Source organism: Podarcis muralis, chromosome 5, assembly GCF_964188315.1.
Source record: "Podarcis muralis chromosome 5, rPodMur119.hap1.1, whole genome shotgun sequence".
NCBI lineage: Eukaryota > Metazoa > Chordata > Lepidosauria > Squamata > Lacertidae > Podarcis > Podarcis muralis.
The window spans coordinates 4,802,255-4,817,872 of record NC_135659.1 but is presented as its reverse complement, the minus strand read 5'-3'; the positions used below and the strand labels follow the sequence as shown (position 1 = coordinate 4,817,872).

Genomic DNA, 15,618 nt, shown 5'->3' with positions numbered 1-15,618 from the left:
GAATATATGGAGAGCCAGGCTGGATCAGCAGTTGCAGATGAGAAATCTGTAATTGCATTGAGCCCAGCATCCTGTTCTGGCAGTGGCGGATCAGATGCCCCAATGGGACGCCCACAAGCAAGATCTGAGCACAAGAGCACATTCTCCCCTCCTGTGACTTTCAGCAACACATTCAGAAGCATTGCTCTCTCCAGCTGTGGAGGCAGAGCATAGCCACAATGGCTACTAGCCATCAATAGCCTAATTCTCCATAAATTTGTCCAATCCTCTTTTAAAGCCATCCATGTTGGTGGCCATCACTGCCATCCACACGACTTAGATTGACAGAGGTTGAAACTGAAGGAGTGCTGGGCAATAGTGTCCACCATTATTATATATATTTAACAACATCCAGTGTACCTTTGCCAACCTGGTGCTCTCCAGAGGTTTTGTACTAAAACATCCATTGAAACTCTTCCTGTTCTGGCTGGCAAAGACTTCTATGTAATGTAAGGCATAATTTTGTACATAATCAGACTCCCAGTTTTAAATATATATTTAGTAAAGGAAATGCAGGCTCTGGGGCTGCAAAACTGAACTGTAATGGTGAGGGAAATTAAACCTTCCACAATGGCTTTTAAAAAAATAAATTTCCACACCTTCCTTTCCATTTCAGCCTTCTGGAGTCTTATTTCTCCCCCATAGGTGGGAAAGTGTGCAGGGCAGGGGGGATTTTACTACAGAAATGCCAACCAAGAAAGGATTGGTTTCACTCCCACCTGCATTTCTTCCCAAATCTTCCCTCACATACAAATGTAAGGCTGTCATCGCTCAGCCCTATGAAGCATCTCATCACAATTCTTGATTTGCATGGGCTGGGGAGGAGAGCATAAGAGAAGGCAGGCTAAACAACAGCAGAGGTTTGAATAAAGGAAACTCAGAGCAGCAATTTTAAGGAGAAAAGTTTGTGGGGAGCCCTAAAACCTTATGATTAGCTGCAGCAAAGATTCAGAAAAGCAGAGTCTGTTCTATATTCCCTGCTGTTACAGTCTTAATTAGTTTGGGAGATGGACCCTATAGGCAAATGAAAAGATTCTCAATGGCACAAGATCTGGTCCACTCCTCCTCCAAGTCCACTGGTTTTTAACACAGGTTCAGCTAGCTCATATTGTAAGAGCCAGCTCCTCCTTATGGTGTCAGGGTTTTAAGGTACAAAGAACATATTGGCATATGTGGTAGCGCTGTAACTATGTACACAAGTTCTGGAAGCTGGTTGTAAATTGGTATTATTGTTGGCAAACAGGTCACCGTGGACGCGAAGTTGTGTTTTTTATCCATTTCTGATGGTGCCAATGCTTACTTCTCGGTATCTGTTGGTTACTGCTCATTTAGTGATCTCTCAAGGATGAAAGGACACATCCTGTTACTCTCTGGATTTGTGGATTTAATAGTCATGCTTATTGCCATTTCTGAAAAACTGACTCATAAAATCCTTGCTGCCAGAGGTCATGCGGACTCCTCAATTTCTTCTGCTTGGGACTGTTTCTACTAAATTTGAGTTTATTTTGCATTAATGATTATTTGATATGCTTTGTATAAATATGAACCTTATATTTCACTCTGGAATATATCTTATGCTACTGATTATTATTCTGTCATCTTGTTTTTAATTCCTCTTGCTCTTAAAATAATACAAGTTATTCAGGGAAGCAAACTTATTTGACAGAATGCCTGGTTTTAATAATTATTTTAACTGTGTTATGTATTTTTCTTTTGTCTTAGGTATCTTTTTTTGTAACCACTTAAACTACACAAATAAATAATATTCACTTGTATATAACCTCCCACAGTACATACTATTCATAAAAAACAACAACACAACCAGATGTGGTTGCTAACCACAGTATTAATATGTTTGGTTTGGCCCTCAGTTATCATGAGCAAGTCAAACTTTGCATTATGGTGTTGAAAACTCCTAATGGCAAATACTCCTAATGAAAACTCCTAATGGCAAAGCAATGACAAACCTAGACAGCATCTTAAAAAGTAGAGACATCACCTTGCCAACAAAGGTCCGTATAGTTAAAGCTATGGTTTTCCCAGTAGTGATGTATGGAAGTGAGAGCTGGACCATAAAGAAGGCTGATCGCCGAAGAATTGATGCTTTTGAATTATGGTGCTGGAGGAGACTCTTGAGAGTCCCATGGACTGCAAGAAGAACAAACCTATCCATTCTGAAGGAAATCAGCCCTGAGTGCTCACTGGAAGGACAGATCCTGAAGCTGAGGCTCCAAGACTTTGGCCACCTCATGAGAAGAGAAGACTCCCTGGAAAAGACCCTGATGTTGGGAAAGATGGAGGGCACAAGGAGAAGGGGACGACAGAGGACGAGATGGTGGGACAGTGTTCTCGAAGCTACCAGCATGAGTCTGACCAAACTGCAGGAGGGCCTGGCGTGCTCTGGTCCAGGGGGTCACGAAGAGTCGGACACGACTAAACGACTAAACAACAACAACAATGGCAAATATGCCCAACAATGAAACACAAAGTGAGCATCATTAAACTTTATTGTAGAGAACTGACTGATAGGCTATTGCGTTAATTTGGATTAAAATCAGCACAGAACAATGTCCCAGGAACACTTTTCATAACATGGAAACCAAGTACATAACCAACTTCTTATCCAGTAGTGATGTTGGCCTGTGAGACATTATTATACACATTACACATAATAAAAAAAATATTTCCATCAATTTAAGCAATAGTATAATTCTCCATGAAATAAGCATTTCTATAAACATTTTATGTTAAATTCAAAAATGTAACAAATGTTTTTTTTGCACTTTAGAAAGATATAAAACAAGTATGATTTCCAGACAGACACAGGAATCTTCTGAAAAATTTGTTCTGCCAGTCAAAGGTGAAGGTCACCTTCCATCAAAGCATTTTGGACACATTTTACCAGGACCAAGAATGTCTTCTACACAAGCCCTGTGCAAAAGAGCAAAGGGTGCAATCCACTAGGAAGTTCACGTCTGCTAGCTTTGATTCATTTTGAAGGTGAGTGCTCCAAAGAGCTTTTGTGAGATGTGCCCCAAGTCTGCTGATTGGCAAAAGAGAACAGAGGTGTGGGAAAGAGCTATTTCCCTTATTTGCAATATACGGCATAAGTTACGGAATGCTTAAAGGCAGCATTAAAGTACATGTGGTTTTATGCATGTTCTCGTTTAGTAGCTTTACAAGATTTTTATTTTTTTAAAATTACTGTTGTTCCACTTGTTATAGATGTGGCCTGAGACTCAGGCCTTAAACAAGAGGTGCATCCTGGCAGGGAGCAACAAGAGCTGTAAACCTTTGAACTGATCTACCAGGAAATGCTCTGGCATTATAATAAATGTGCTTTTTCTTCATTATTTTACCCTGCCCTCTCTCTCTTCTCCCAAAGTGGGGGGAAACTGTCTTATAAATAATTATGAATATTTTTTAGCAACATATGGAACACATAGTTCTGAATTATTTGCTCCTCATACTTGAACTTCTAGGCATACAAAATAACATGTAAAATATGAAGGTACCAGGATGTGGCAAGGCAGCTGGGAACGAGTATTCCACATATAACAGGATTCTTTAAATAACTTCCCTTCGGAAAGGGCCACATCAGAACAAATAAAAGACACTGAAGGAACTGGTTTGCAGGCTGGCTCTCCTGCCTGTCTCCCGCTTCCCCCTTTGAACAGGTGCTATTGGGTGAATATCCAAGGGGTTTCAAGCTGCTTTGTCCATTGTGCTCTTGGTGCTTGGAATCCAGCTGGAACTATGTGCTGCCCTCTTTGGGTGACGACGACAGCGGAGCCTGCTGTAGTGGCTGTGTGCCAGTAGCTGTTTTGATAGAGTTCAGGGTTTTGCTAAACCAAGAGTTCTTGGCAGCTTGGATTTCACTCATAAGTGCTCCTCTCTGGTGTTCTAGCTCCTGTGAAATAAAAGCAGTCCAGTGCTGATCAGAGAACTATTCAGCAGGGCTTAGACATTTGAGTCATCTTTTGCTGAAATTAACCAGCTTAATAAAAATTGTTGCCAAGTTTATGGATAATTTTCTATGTACAACTTCAGTGCAGTGGCGTAGCGTGGGGGGTGCAGGGGGGGCCGGCCGCACCGGGCGCAACATCTGGGGGGGGGCGCTCGCACTCGCAGTGCTAAAATCCATGGGTTAGGGGCCGCAAATTACTTGCCTTGCCCCGGGTGCTGACAACCCACGCTACGCCACTGCTTCAGTGATAAACACAGCAACAACATATATCTGCTTACATTACATTACAATGTAATGTAAGGTGTATGGGGTGTTAGGGGAGAGAGTAGTACCTCTGGTGAGGGACACATTGTGCTCCTTTGGGGTAGTTTGTCCACCTTTGGTCCCCACCCTGCACTCAGCTCTCACCTGTGGCTCTAGAAGCTGTCAGCGTGTGACAGTGGTCACACCCTGGAAACGGCTTTGGTCAGCTAAAGCAAGTGAAGCTGGCTGATGGGTCTTAAACCTAGGGACTTCCGCTGCATGGAAAGAGGCTCTAGCAGATTGAGTGGACAAGACCAACAGTGGTTCAGCGGTCAGGAAGGAGGTTTCTACATGTGCTGTAGAGGCAAGTGTGGCATCAACCTGGAAAGGTAGCCCATCTAGGAGAAGGAAAACTCTGATCCTAAACCTTCATTGGCTTGTGGGATATCTTTGGGAGAAGAAAAGGCTAAGGAGTAAACCCTACACAAATCCAGAGTGGAGTCTCTAAAACAGCTGAAGGTGCCTTCTACGCCTCCTGGCAACGCCTGCAGCCAAGCTGGGGGCAAATGTATCGCTCTGCTTTCCTTTGGACCAAATCAGCAAGGCTGAGATGGAGTTCTTTTTGTCTGGGCAGCCAGCGACCTCCATACACACTGCCCAGGCTTGCACCCTGGGGAGGTCACTTCAGTGCTGCTAATGTAGCGGATTTACTTCACTTCCAGAAGTGCACTCCATTGTCTCTTGAGACAGATGGATGCCAGCAACAATGTAATTGTGAGTTGTACGGTTTTAATTTTTAAAAAGTTCAGTGTCAATCCTTTTAAAGATTATTATGAAAATCCTTCTCAACAGATTTGCAAGGAATAATTAAATAAAAAATTAAAAAACCCCTGGAACCCCTTCTCTTCTAATGAAGCAAAGACAAAGCAGCCACCCCTGAAAATTAACAGAGGAATCCAAATGGGGACTGGACTGCTATGGATTCCCCACGGCACCCCCAAAGCCCTGCCAGCAATTGACGTGCAGAATGGAAGGGGTAGATTATTCCTCTGTGTCACTACACCAGGGGGATGAAACAGTTTTGGATTCAGTCACAAGATTCTCATCACAGGAGTCCCACCAAAGAATGCTTCATTGTCAGTGAATATGTTCGCCTCAAAAACATGCTATCTGTCCCTCCAATACAGCTAGATGGGTAGAAAAGGTATAGTTCATTCTTTACCATACCAAGAGATGCAACAACAGTCTATTTTCAGCAATGCAGTACAGCATGCATAGAATGATGTTACCTGTATTTTGCATTTGGCTTCCACAAGTTGTAGTTTGGTCTGTGCCAGGTCCAGCTCCATCTCTCTCAGCTGCTTTTTAAGGGCATCTTTCTCATCGTCTGCGTCTGTTCTTGGGCTCTCTCTCGGTACAGCAGGCACTTTCAATGTCCCCTCTTTACTGAATATTTCACTACAATGTTTGCAAGCCATCACCTTACCCTGAAATAGTCAAATCAGAGAGTCAGTTGATAGTTATGATATCAAAGAGGCTGCTCACTATGCTAGGGTGATGTTGTGAGTTGCAACTACAAAGTCGCTGGGCAGATATGTGGCTCTTCCTGGCCAAAAGGATACCAGAATTTCCTGAACTGAAGACAACATATTGTAAAAAGGTGTAACATCATCTGGGACCAGTTTGGCATGCAAATCAGAGACCTCAATACATTGTTGGTGCCAGAGACTGGCCATGTCCACTTTCAGAAACCTAAATCATATTCACATCACACATTGGGTGGTATTCTGCTTGGGTTAATTTCTACTTGCTCAACTTTCTCCCACTCCAGGCACATTCTGTCTTAAAAATTTATCTGTGATCAGAACCCTTATTAAACAGACGAAGATTTCTAAGTTTATTCACAGAATGCACTTAGAAGCCCACTTCAGTCCTTAGTGCAAAACATGTGCAGGTCTGAAGAGGTGCTGGATGTCTTTAAGACATTGGGAGCAGGGTATGTGTGTGTGCCCTGCCCACAAATAAAGCACTCCTGTGTTCAGGTGAGTGTGACAGAAATCATCAATGAATCTACCAAGGCCTCTTCCAGATATTTTTTAGGCAGGTCAGCCTTTCCACAGTAGAACTTCTACACCTTTAACTGTCAGACAGAATAATTAAAGCAGACAAAACTTTTCACAGGACTCCAGGGCTTTGAAGAGCGGCACCTTTACCTAGGAAACCGCACAGCTGTTAAAAAGGTACATCCCATGTGTAATATAAATATCTAATTAACTGCATATTCAACAGGCAGTCATTGATTATACTGTGTTGTGGTAATAGTTCCTGAATGGCACAGCTCGGATCACAAAATGATCCATGCATTATTATTATTTTTACAAAGAGTTACACTGTGATGTTAAAAGCCTTTTCAAAAGAGTTCTGCCATCGTTGCCCTCTGCTGAAATGCCACCAAGGCCGTCTTTTTGCCAGACAGCCAACCTATAGACCAGGGGTCAGCAACCTTTTTCAGCCATGGGCCGGTCCACCGTCCCTCAGACCGTGTGATGGGCCGGACTATATTTTGGGGGGGAAATGAATTCCTATGCCCCACAAATAACCCAGAGGTGCATCTTAAATAAAAGGACACATTCTACTCATGTGAAAACACACTGATTCCCAGACCGTCCATTGGCCGGATTGAGAAGGTGATTGGGCCGCATCCGGCCCACGGGCCTTAGGTTGCCTACCCCTGCTATAGACCTACAATTGTTAACAATAACACTACCTCAAAATACTATTTTGAGGTAGATGCATGTCAGATTCAGAGTATTCTCACCTTTAGCACCTCAAGTTCCTCTTTATTGGCTGCCTGCTGCTTCTCCAGCCTGCTACTCAACTGAGAACAAATCTAGGAGGAGATAATTTTTAATAACATTTATTCTCAAGGAAAAAGAAAATTTAACATATTTAACCAAGGTGTTGACATTTCCTCTTCTTTTAGCATCTTGAAAGCCTTTACTCTGTCAAAGGTCAGTCGAAGTGATTAGGAGACTAGAGTCACTTCCAGACTATCAGTATTTTTGGGGAGGGATTCAATCGCTTACCAGAAATTTAGGCTTGCACAGTTAAAATGGATTAAAGTTTTCTGCCGCAATAGATCCACTTTTTAAAAAGAGGTGACTTTTTGCAGTTAAGAAAGTGACAGAGAAATTCACTCAAAGTTTGGGATAAACAATTGATTAATGGTGAGATGTAATGGGCAAGCAAATCAGGATGAAAGCTCATTGTTATATATGCTCCCCCTGCCCAACAAATCAGAATAGATATTCCGTAAAGACCAGGTGAGGATGAATGCTTAATGAACAGGTAGTGTGGGTGGGCCCTAGGTCCTAGGAGAATACAATCCAAATCCCCACTCAGCCATGAAGTTCACTGGGTGGTCTGAGGCCAGTCACTAGCTCTCAGTGAAATCCACCTCACAGGGCTGGGGTGAGAATAAAATAGGAGGAGGAGAGGAGGCAATCAAGCAGGGACTCTGGCTACAGGGGGCGCAAGGAGCACTCAGCCCCTCAATATTTCAAGATAGGGAGCTGAGCCCCCCAATATTGAGGGGGTCACCATCACCCCCTGCCCCTGGGCGAGCACCAACATGCCGGGCAGGGGCAGGAGGTCAAAAATTGCCACCCGCCAACTGAACAGACCCGCCGGCAATCCTGTGATGAGGGGGCGCCATTGGAGCTGAAAGCTCCAGTGCATGGTTCTGGAAGGCGAGCGCTCCTTCCTCAGACGGGAGGGAAGCTCCCCTGGGCCAGCCGGAGGCAACTCTGGGCAGCAAAGAGGCAGCCTTGCAAACATGGACTGTCTACCGCTGGGCTTCCCCCATCGGAAGGGCCCGTATGAGGTCCAGCACCGACTCCTCAGCAGGAAAGCTTTGCAGGGGAGGGAGAGGGTGGCGGGGGGACTAGATCCTGTTGTGATCTTTCCGATCCATGGGGGAAAAAGTGGGGGAGACAGAGCGCAAAAGAGGGAGGATTCCCTGAAGCAACCGGTGCTGTTGTGGTTGGAAGGCTGCAGCATTTCAGGAGTGACCTCGGTTTGGGCACTCGAAAACTACCCACAAGTGTGTGTGCGAGGGAGAGAAAAGGCCAGGAGAATTGGCTGGGACTGGGTTAGGCTGAGTGTTGAGAGAGCTACGGAGCCTCCCCAACTATCCCCCCCCCCTCTTTTCTTTTGCCCATGGCTAGTCTGAATGTTTGATAAAAGGTGGATTAGGAAGGGAGTTGAGAGGCACACCCATAGATGCTGCCAATTTGAGTATTTTTGTGATTCACGTGTAAGAGGCTCAGGAATCGCTAGCTGCTGCTTTCTTTCAGCGCCGAGAACAGCTACAAGTGCAGCTCCTCGCTGCCTCAGCCTTCCCCCTCCTCTGAATAGCCAAGCAATGTGCATGCAAAGAGAGCCACAAGAGGCATCCTTAGGGTTCCTCTCCAGCCCAGGTGGGCACGCTGGGCAATTTCCCCCTCCCTCCCACGCTCGCCAGCGCCTTCCAGGAAGGTGCTCTGGCAATCTTCAAAGTGACGCCCACATGTCCTGGCAGGCCTGGCCGACGGAAGGAGGCGCATTGCGTGATCTCCCCCCCCCCCCCCCCCCCGTTGCAGCGCACCTGCAATCAAATATGCTACTTTGAATTCTTTGGAAGAAAGAGGGAATATTAAATAAATAAATAAATATAATAAAAGTCATTCCCTCACAGGTCATTGGTGAGAATTTGCAAGTCTGATTAGCAGCTCTATAAATTAGTATTGACAAACTCTCCTCTTAACATTTGGCACGGACTTGACTGGCAGGAAATACAAGCTTGTCCCTGAATTGTGAAGTGGGTGGCTAGCTATTTAATTATAGGTATACATACTTCAGAAACTTACACATAGTGAAAGCGGAGATGAAAACATAGAATCATAGAATTGTAGAGTTGGAAGGGACCCTGAGGATCATCTAGTCCAACCCCCTCTAATGCAGGAATCTCAACGGAAACATTTCTTAAAACCCATTACCTGTTTATACTCTGCAATAATGGCTGCTGTCTTCTTTATCTCAGATTCTGCCTTCTCTAGCTGTTTTCTGAAGATCTCTTTTAACTTTTAATACAGAAGGAGAGAAAACATATTATCATTAAAGTTTGAGGTATATCCCAGACACTTCATTAACTAATTACTTTCTGAAACATACCCTTTATCAACAATATTATATATTCTCACTTCTCAACTCTCAATCTTAACACTTTATAGCAACAATTCTAACCATATCTACTCCAGAAATAAATTCTACTGAATCCCATGGGGTTTACTCCCAGGCTAGGATTGCACCCATAATCCCTAAAGTCTAGGGTAAATGTTTCCTATAATTATTTGCTCTGGATTTTGAATCATTAGGAGTGTGTATCTGGTGCAATGTTTGCTCATCAAAGATGGTGGGAGAAATTCAACCCTGTGCTAAGGAGATCACTCTCTTCTTCTGCCCCCGCATGCTCTTCCAGGGCTTCTCCTGCCCCAAGCATACATTAGATGTTATAACCTGAAGAATTCATGACACATATTAGGCAATCATTGGTCAAATATATTACATGCACAAGGATATTCACTTCACATGGATTAGTCACTATGGTGTAATTACCTTTTCATATTGTTGCACTCAGTGGTAAAAGGTTGCATATCTGACACACCTTACTCTTTGAATGCATATTTATGTGTAGGGTTACAACAGCAATTCTAAACAAACTATAGCCTTAGTTGTGTTCATTAATCCAGATGGAGCTCTCTTTTCCACACTTCCTTTTGTCCCCACTGCTTTCTCCCAGGATAAACTGCTCTTTAGTTCTCAATTGGAGCAAAAGTCAATTTGGGCTTTTCCTGGGTTGCCATGTGTTCCACTCTATTGGTAAAGATCAGGTTTTCCCTTGGAAAGGAGCAGGGCAAACAGAAAACCGCTTGGAGCCAGGCCTTCCAGGCATGGCGTAAGCGGAAGTGTGGATGAGCCCTTCATATCCTTTTCTGAACAACAGAAATTCCCATTGTTTGGCATACTTTAAATTAAGGAAGGGGAATCTGTAGTCTGGAAGAAAATCTTGACCTATCAAGGTTTAAAATTGGGCCGTGAGGCCATTTTCCTGACACCACACCCCTGTCATCACTTTGATGGGCAGGGTGACATCAGCTTTGGGGCGGGGTGTGTATGTGTTTCAACTGGCTACGCACATAGGGAACAGGAATGTACAGCCAAATCTGCAGGATTTAAACCCCCACATTCTCTGATGATTGGGGCAGGGTGTTAAATCCTGATCAGGCTCCTACAGAGAGAAGCACTCCAGTTTCCACATCAGCTTATGAATAGAGCATTCAATCCTGCTGGCTCCTGCTTCACTGACAAGTTCTCTGCAAAACAGATCCATCTCCCCCACTCCCAGGTCAACTTTGGCAGGTGGGCAAATTCATCCACCATTAAGACACCAGACAGTTGGCAGGTGGGTGGCCCCACCTACCTGTCAGTATTGGCCTGCAGAGGGGAGGGGTATTACACCAGTGTGGAACCTCCATTCATCCGCTGGGTAATTCACATGAAGTTGTCTGATCAAAGCATTGGAAACATGCACATGGTTGACCCAACACATTTGGTGCCCAAGGAGAAAATACCAAACGGTGCACTAATTAACATGAGGGACAATTTGCTTGGAAATTATTGGAGCGACACCAGGAGAACTTCCCAGGGAATTGCCTACCAAGGACCAGATGTTGCCTCCTGCTCTGCCATTATTAATGGTGCCCAACATCAGCACAAGGGCTAAACTTGTTCCCACTGTTGCTAGTGGAGGTCCCTTGAAATGCAATCACCTTTGGTAAGGCAATTTTTGTCTGGACCGTGGCAGGGAGATTCCCTGAAGCTATTTATTATGAACACAACTACATCCAGTGTAGTGTAATAATAATTATTATTATTAATAATAATGGTAATAATAATTTTCCTGGAGTAGTCCCTGCCCCTCACAACCTAACCTGCCCCACAGAGTTGTTGTGAGGATTAAATGAGCAGGAAGAACTATGTATGCCACCTTGAGCAACCTGGAGAAAAAGGTAGGATATAATGCAATCAATCAAACCATGCATTTTACATCAAGCTTCTAACAGGTCTCTCATGGTGAGGCTGTGAAGTGTGAAAGTGCCAGTGATTGTTCACGGGATCTTTAGTTCTCTATTTTGCCCTTTTGATACACCGTGTTTAAGCTTTCTGCATATAGGTTAGTTGCCTCCTCTGCTGATCACTGAAGCTATTCTTACCTGGGCTGTTTCTTCCTCCTGTTTCCTCTTCTCCTCTTCAGTCTCCACTAGTTTTTGTTTGGTCAAAAGCAGCTCCTTATTCAAAACATCTGCTTTGTCTTCAGCCTGAGAATTTAAAGAAGGTCCCAGTTACACCACACTGGCTCTTAAACAACAACAACACAATTTATCTGAGCCTCTACGTGGAGCTACCAATATCAATGGAATGTGCACTCCCCTGAAGATGTGTGAATATCTGCATAGAGGTGTGTGCTTGTGTGTATATATGTATGGACGTCATCTCTCTTGGCACTTTGAAGATAAACGCTTACAACATTATGATATAATCTATATCCAAATACTGGGTCCAGAGAATTAGCCTCCCACATCTCTCTTTACAATAAAATCTACACATGGGTAGTCATTTGATCTTTCATTTAAGTTAATTAAACATGCAGAAGGCTATTGGAAAGAGCAGCGTTGCATCCTTTGCTGGCACCCGGGGCACACATGCAGGCACCGGGCGGGAGCAGGAACAGGGGGTGAGGCGCAGAAGGTGAAGAAAACCTGCCGCGCCAGCCCTGCCCTCACTGCTGATGCTGCCGCTGCCAGGTGGGCGCAGGGCAATGAGGGTTCACAGGACCACGCTGTGCTGCCTGCCCACTCAGGGGGGAATCAGCCTAGCTGATGCAGTCCTTGGTGGCCACATCCTCCCAACACTGACCAGGCGAGGGGGGTGGGGAAATGGCAGCAAGGCCAGGCCAGGCTCCGGGGCCCAGAGGCCCCCGGCGGAAGGTAGGGTGGAATAGGGATCCCTGCAAGGGGGTTTCTGGTTCGCATCCCCTCAAAATCATGTGTTTGGGGCTACGGCCCCCCGGCCCTACCCATGCTATGCCCCTGATTGGAAAAGCTCCTATTGGGTGAAACATTTACTTTTCTAATATCCATCTCTCAGAGACATTTATTATAGAATAGGTTCCTCAACCTCAGCCCTCCAGATGCTTTTGGCCTACAACTCCCATTATCCCTAGCTAGCAGGACCAGTGGTCAGGGATGCTGGGAATTGTAATCACAAAACATCTGGAGGGCCGAGGTTGAGGAAGCCTGGTCTATACCTTCTTTTATCCAGGCACCTGTCTTCTCCTGGGCTTAGCCCAAACGTGACATGTCTTAAGGATATGGTAAGCCGTTTCTCTGAAAGTGGGGGAATGATTGGCCTTCATGAACTCAGGGGTGCATAACCTTTTTCACCCTGAGGACCACAGTCCCTCATGGGCCATGTGGGAACTCAATGGTAAGCATGGACAGAAGGACTCATTTATCTCTGCAACCCAATAATTTTGGTACCTCAAAAATATAAAATGAGACGATACTATGCATTAAAAACATAAAAGAACTGTTGCAGCATAAAAATTTCCCAGCAGTGAGAGAAATCTAAAACCAAATTTACAGTTTAACTAAAAATGCACCACATACAAAAGTTCCAATTTTAAGACCCCATAGTTTAAAACAGGGAGACTAAAAAGGTCTTCACCTGGCAATGAACAGACCACAAAGAAGGTGCCAGGTAAGACTCTCTCGGGAGGTTATTCCACAGCTTGAGTGCCATCACCAAGGCCTTCTCCCTAGCAACCACTAAAATCACATGGTGAAAGAACTTGAAGATGGACCTCTGAAGAGGATCTTAAGGTTTGGGTAGTTATATACAGAAGGTGTGGATCTTGCAGGTAACCTAGTCCCAAGCCATTTAGGGTTTTAAAATTTTAGGCCAGCATTTTGGAACACTAAATACCATTCACAAACATGAACCACCCACCAATAATAATAATAATAATAATAATAATAATAATAATAATAATGTTTGTAACTCTACTCTCCAATTGCAAACCTGCCTACTGATGAAGGCTTTTCTCACCTGGTCCAAGTCATTCCGTAGAGCAATTTTGCTTGTTACAAGTTCATGGGCAAGGTCATCGTTCTCTTGCTCAAGCCGCATGCTGGCTTCCTGAAGCCTGCGGTTCTCCCTCTGCAGAAAGAGAGGAACCACCAAAACAGAAAGTTAACTCTTGCCAATACTGAAGAAGACACAGAGTAGCCGTGCAAGCCATTTAGCTGAAGAAAGGAAGTTTAGAAAGTGCAATAATCTGAGTCCATAAATAAAGATACGTTGTTCACAAACATACTATGGAAGGTTTGGTTTGAACCTAAGACTTGGTACAATAGGGAAGGATTAAGTTCCACTAATCATGTTCACCCCTTGTCCTGTGATGATTAGCATGTGAAGCAAAGTGGTTTTGCCTTGTTAAAAGCCTACAACCACAATGTCATTCCTTGTCTCTTGAACTTAACTATGCAGAATAGAGGGAGCACTAAAGGGACTAAAGTGGAACTGGACAAAGTTTAAAACCCTCTTTAAAACTACAAAAACACCCAAATAGCAGAAGAGCAATAAAACTAAAAATTCAGTAAGTGCTGTCATAATAAATATTAAACAGTTTTAAAAGCCCTGGGCTTTTCCATTTGGTCCTTGTTCTCCTCAACAAATTTGATGAACACACAACTTGCAGATTGTGAAAGAAGCAAGGAGAAAGTAAATTCCTTGGGTATGCAAACTTCATAAAGCAGAAGTAATACTGTACAGGTAAGGTAAGACTGCTGCTTTAAGGGAAACAGTGAAGCAGTTTCAAACTCTTCTCATGCAAAGCGTGCTGAGGAGACAAGAAAAGCATCGCTGCTAACGTTCTGTTGTGAGGAACATCCTGAATCAGGTGTGTCCAGAATCACTCACAGGTGTTCTAGGGATCATGAACGCACTTGCAGTAAACATAGAGAAGAATTCACTAAGTCATGCCTCTGGACACAAAAGTGTGCCCTATATTTTCCCATAGCTTTCTTCCTGAACAAGACCATATTAGAATGTTGAACCCAAATAGCCTGTACTGAAGTATATTTTGTTGCATACAAAATGTAGGAACAATATGACATCACTCGCAATTTATGAATGGACTGCTTACAGGTGCAGACTCTGTATGGATAAATGCAATAACATTTGGAATGAGTTTATACAAAATGTTGTAGGCTATTAATATTTACATAACCCCAAGCCAATAACATTATACCACTTTAGACAAGAACGTATGGAAATATATATATTTTTCTCTTTTTTTTGAACATTTTTTCTTTTATATGTATCTTTGATGTTGTTTTTCTCCCTCTCATTTTCCGTTTTTCCCCTGTATCACTTTAATTCCTTTAATTGAAATCACCTTAATAAAATATTAATATTTTTAAAAATGTAGGATCATCCCATTGCTGGATCTGATGAAGATGTGGAGATAGGCATCTGACAAATCCACTAATTACAAAAAGTCATCTTTCAAGAAAGTTGTCATGATGGATTTAAGAGTCTTCATCCTAAAATGCTTCTGGTGAGATGAGAAACTTGTTGAGCCACTAGATCTGAAATCTCCAACCTTTTGTGGCACCAAGAAAGGAAGAGACTCCAGATCTCTAGGCCAGGGGTCGGCAAAATTTTTAGCCATGGGCCGGTTCACTGTCCCTCAGACCTTGTGGCTGGCCGGAGAAGGGGCACTGGGGGGGGGGGGTGAGCTGGAATAAGAGGCAAGGGGGGCAAGTAGTCCTCCTCCCCACCCCACAGCCCCACCCCCAGCCGCTGCGCTTACCTTGCCAGGGGCTGCCGCCGCCACCACCACCGCTGCTGCTGCTTCTCGTGAGTAGGCAGAGCAAGCTTGTCTGCTCTACTCCCTGGCCCACAGGAGCACCAGGGCAGCAGCGGCGACAGCAGAGGGAAGATGAGCGGCATGAAAGGGCTGGCTCCAGAGAGGGGCTGCTTAAAATGGTGCTCAGCCAGCTCAGCCCAGCCCCCTTCCTCCTCTAGGCAGGGCAGGGAGAATCCAGGAGGAGGGAGGCGCCGCCGTAGTGTGTGTGAGGGAAAGGAGAAAAAATGGAATAGCGCAGGGAGAAAGATGGCGCAGCCCAAACAAACAGAATCCCCACACTGATCCACAGACAGTCCGCAAGCCAAATCATGAAGGCAATTGGGCCTGATCCGGTCTC

At 44.3% G+C, this 15,618-nt stretch overlaps 1 protein-coding gene across 5 annotated transcripts in view; it reads right to left on the bottom strand.

Annotated features, from left to right (window-relative positions):
• Positions 1-2,528: 2,528 nt before the first annotated feature.
• Positions 2,529-15,618, bottom strand: part of RABGAP1L (RAB GTPase activating protein 1 like) — a 148,507-nt gene continuing 135,417 nt past the window's right edge. For all 5 annotated transcript variants that reach the window (XM_077928208.1, XM_077928207.1, XM_077928209.1 and 2 more), the window contains 6 exons: positions 13,457-13,567; positions 11,563-11,667; positions 9,286-9,369; positions 7,068-7,139; positions 5,539-5,736; positions 2,529-3,949 (listed from right to left, as the gene is read on the bottom strand). In XM_077928208.1, coding sequence (XP_077784334.1) covers positions 3,794-3,949; positions 5,539-5,736; positions 7,068-7,139; positions 9,286-9,369; positions 11,563-11,667; positions 13,457-13,567 — 726 coding nt within the window. In that variant the 3' untranslated portion in view covers positions 2,529-3,793. The remainder of the gene's footprint in view (positions 3,950-5,538; positions 5,737-7,067; positions 7,140-9,285; positions 9,370-11,562; positions 11,668-13,456; positions 13,568-15,618) is intronic.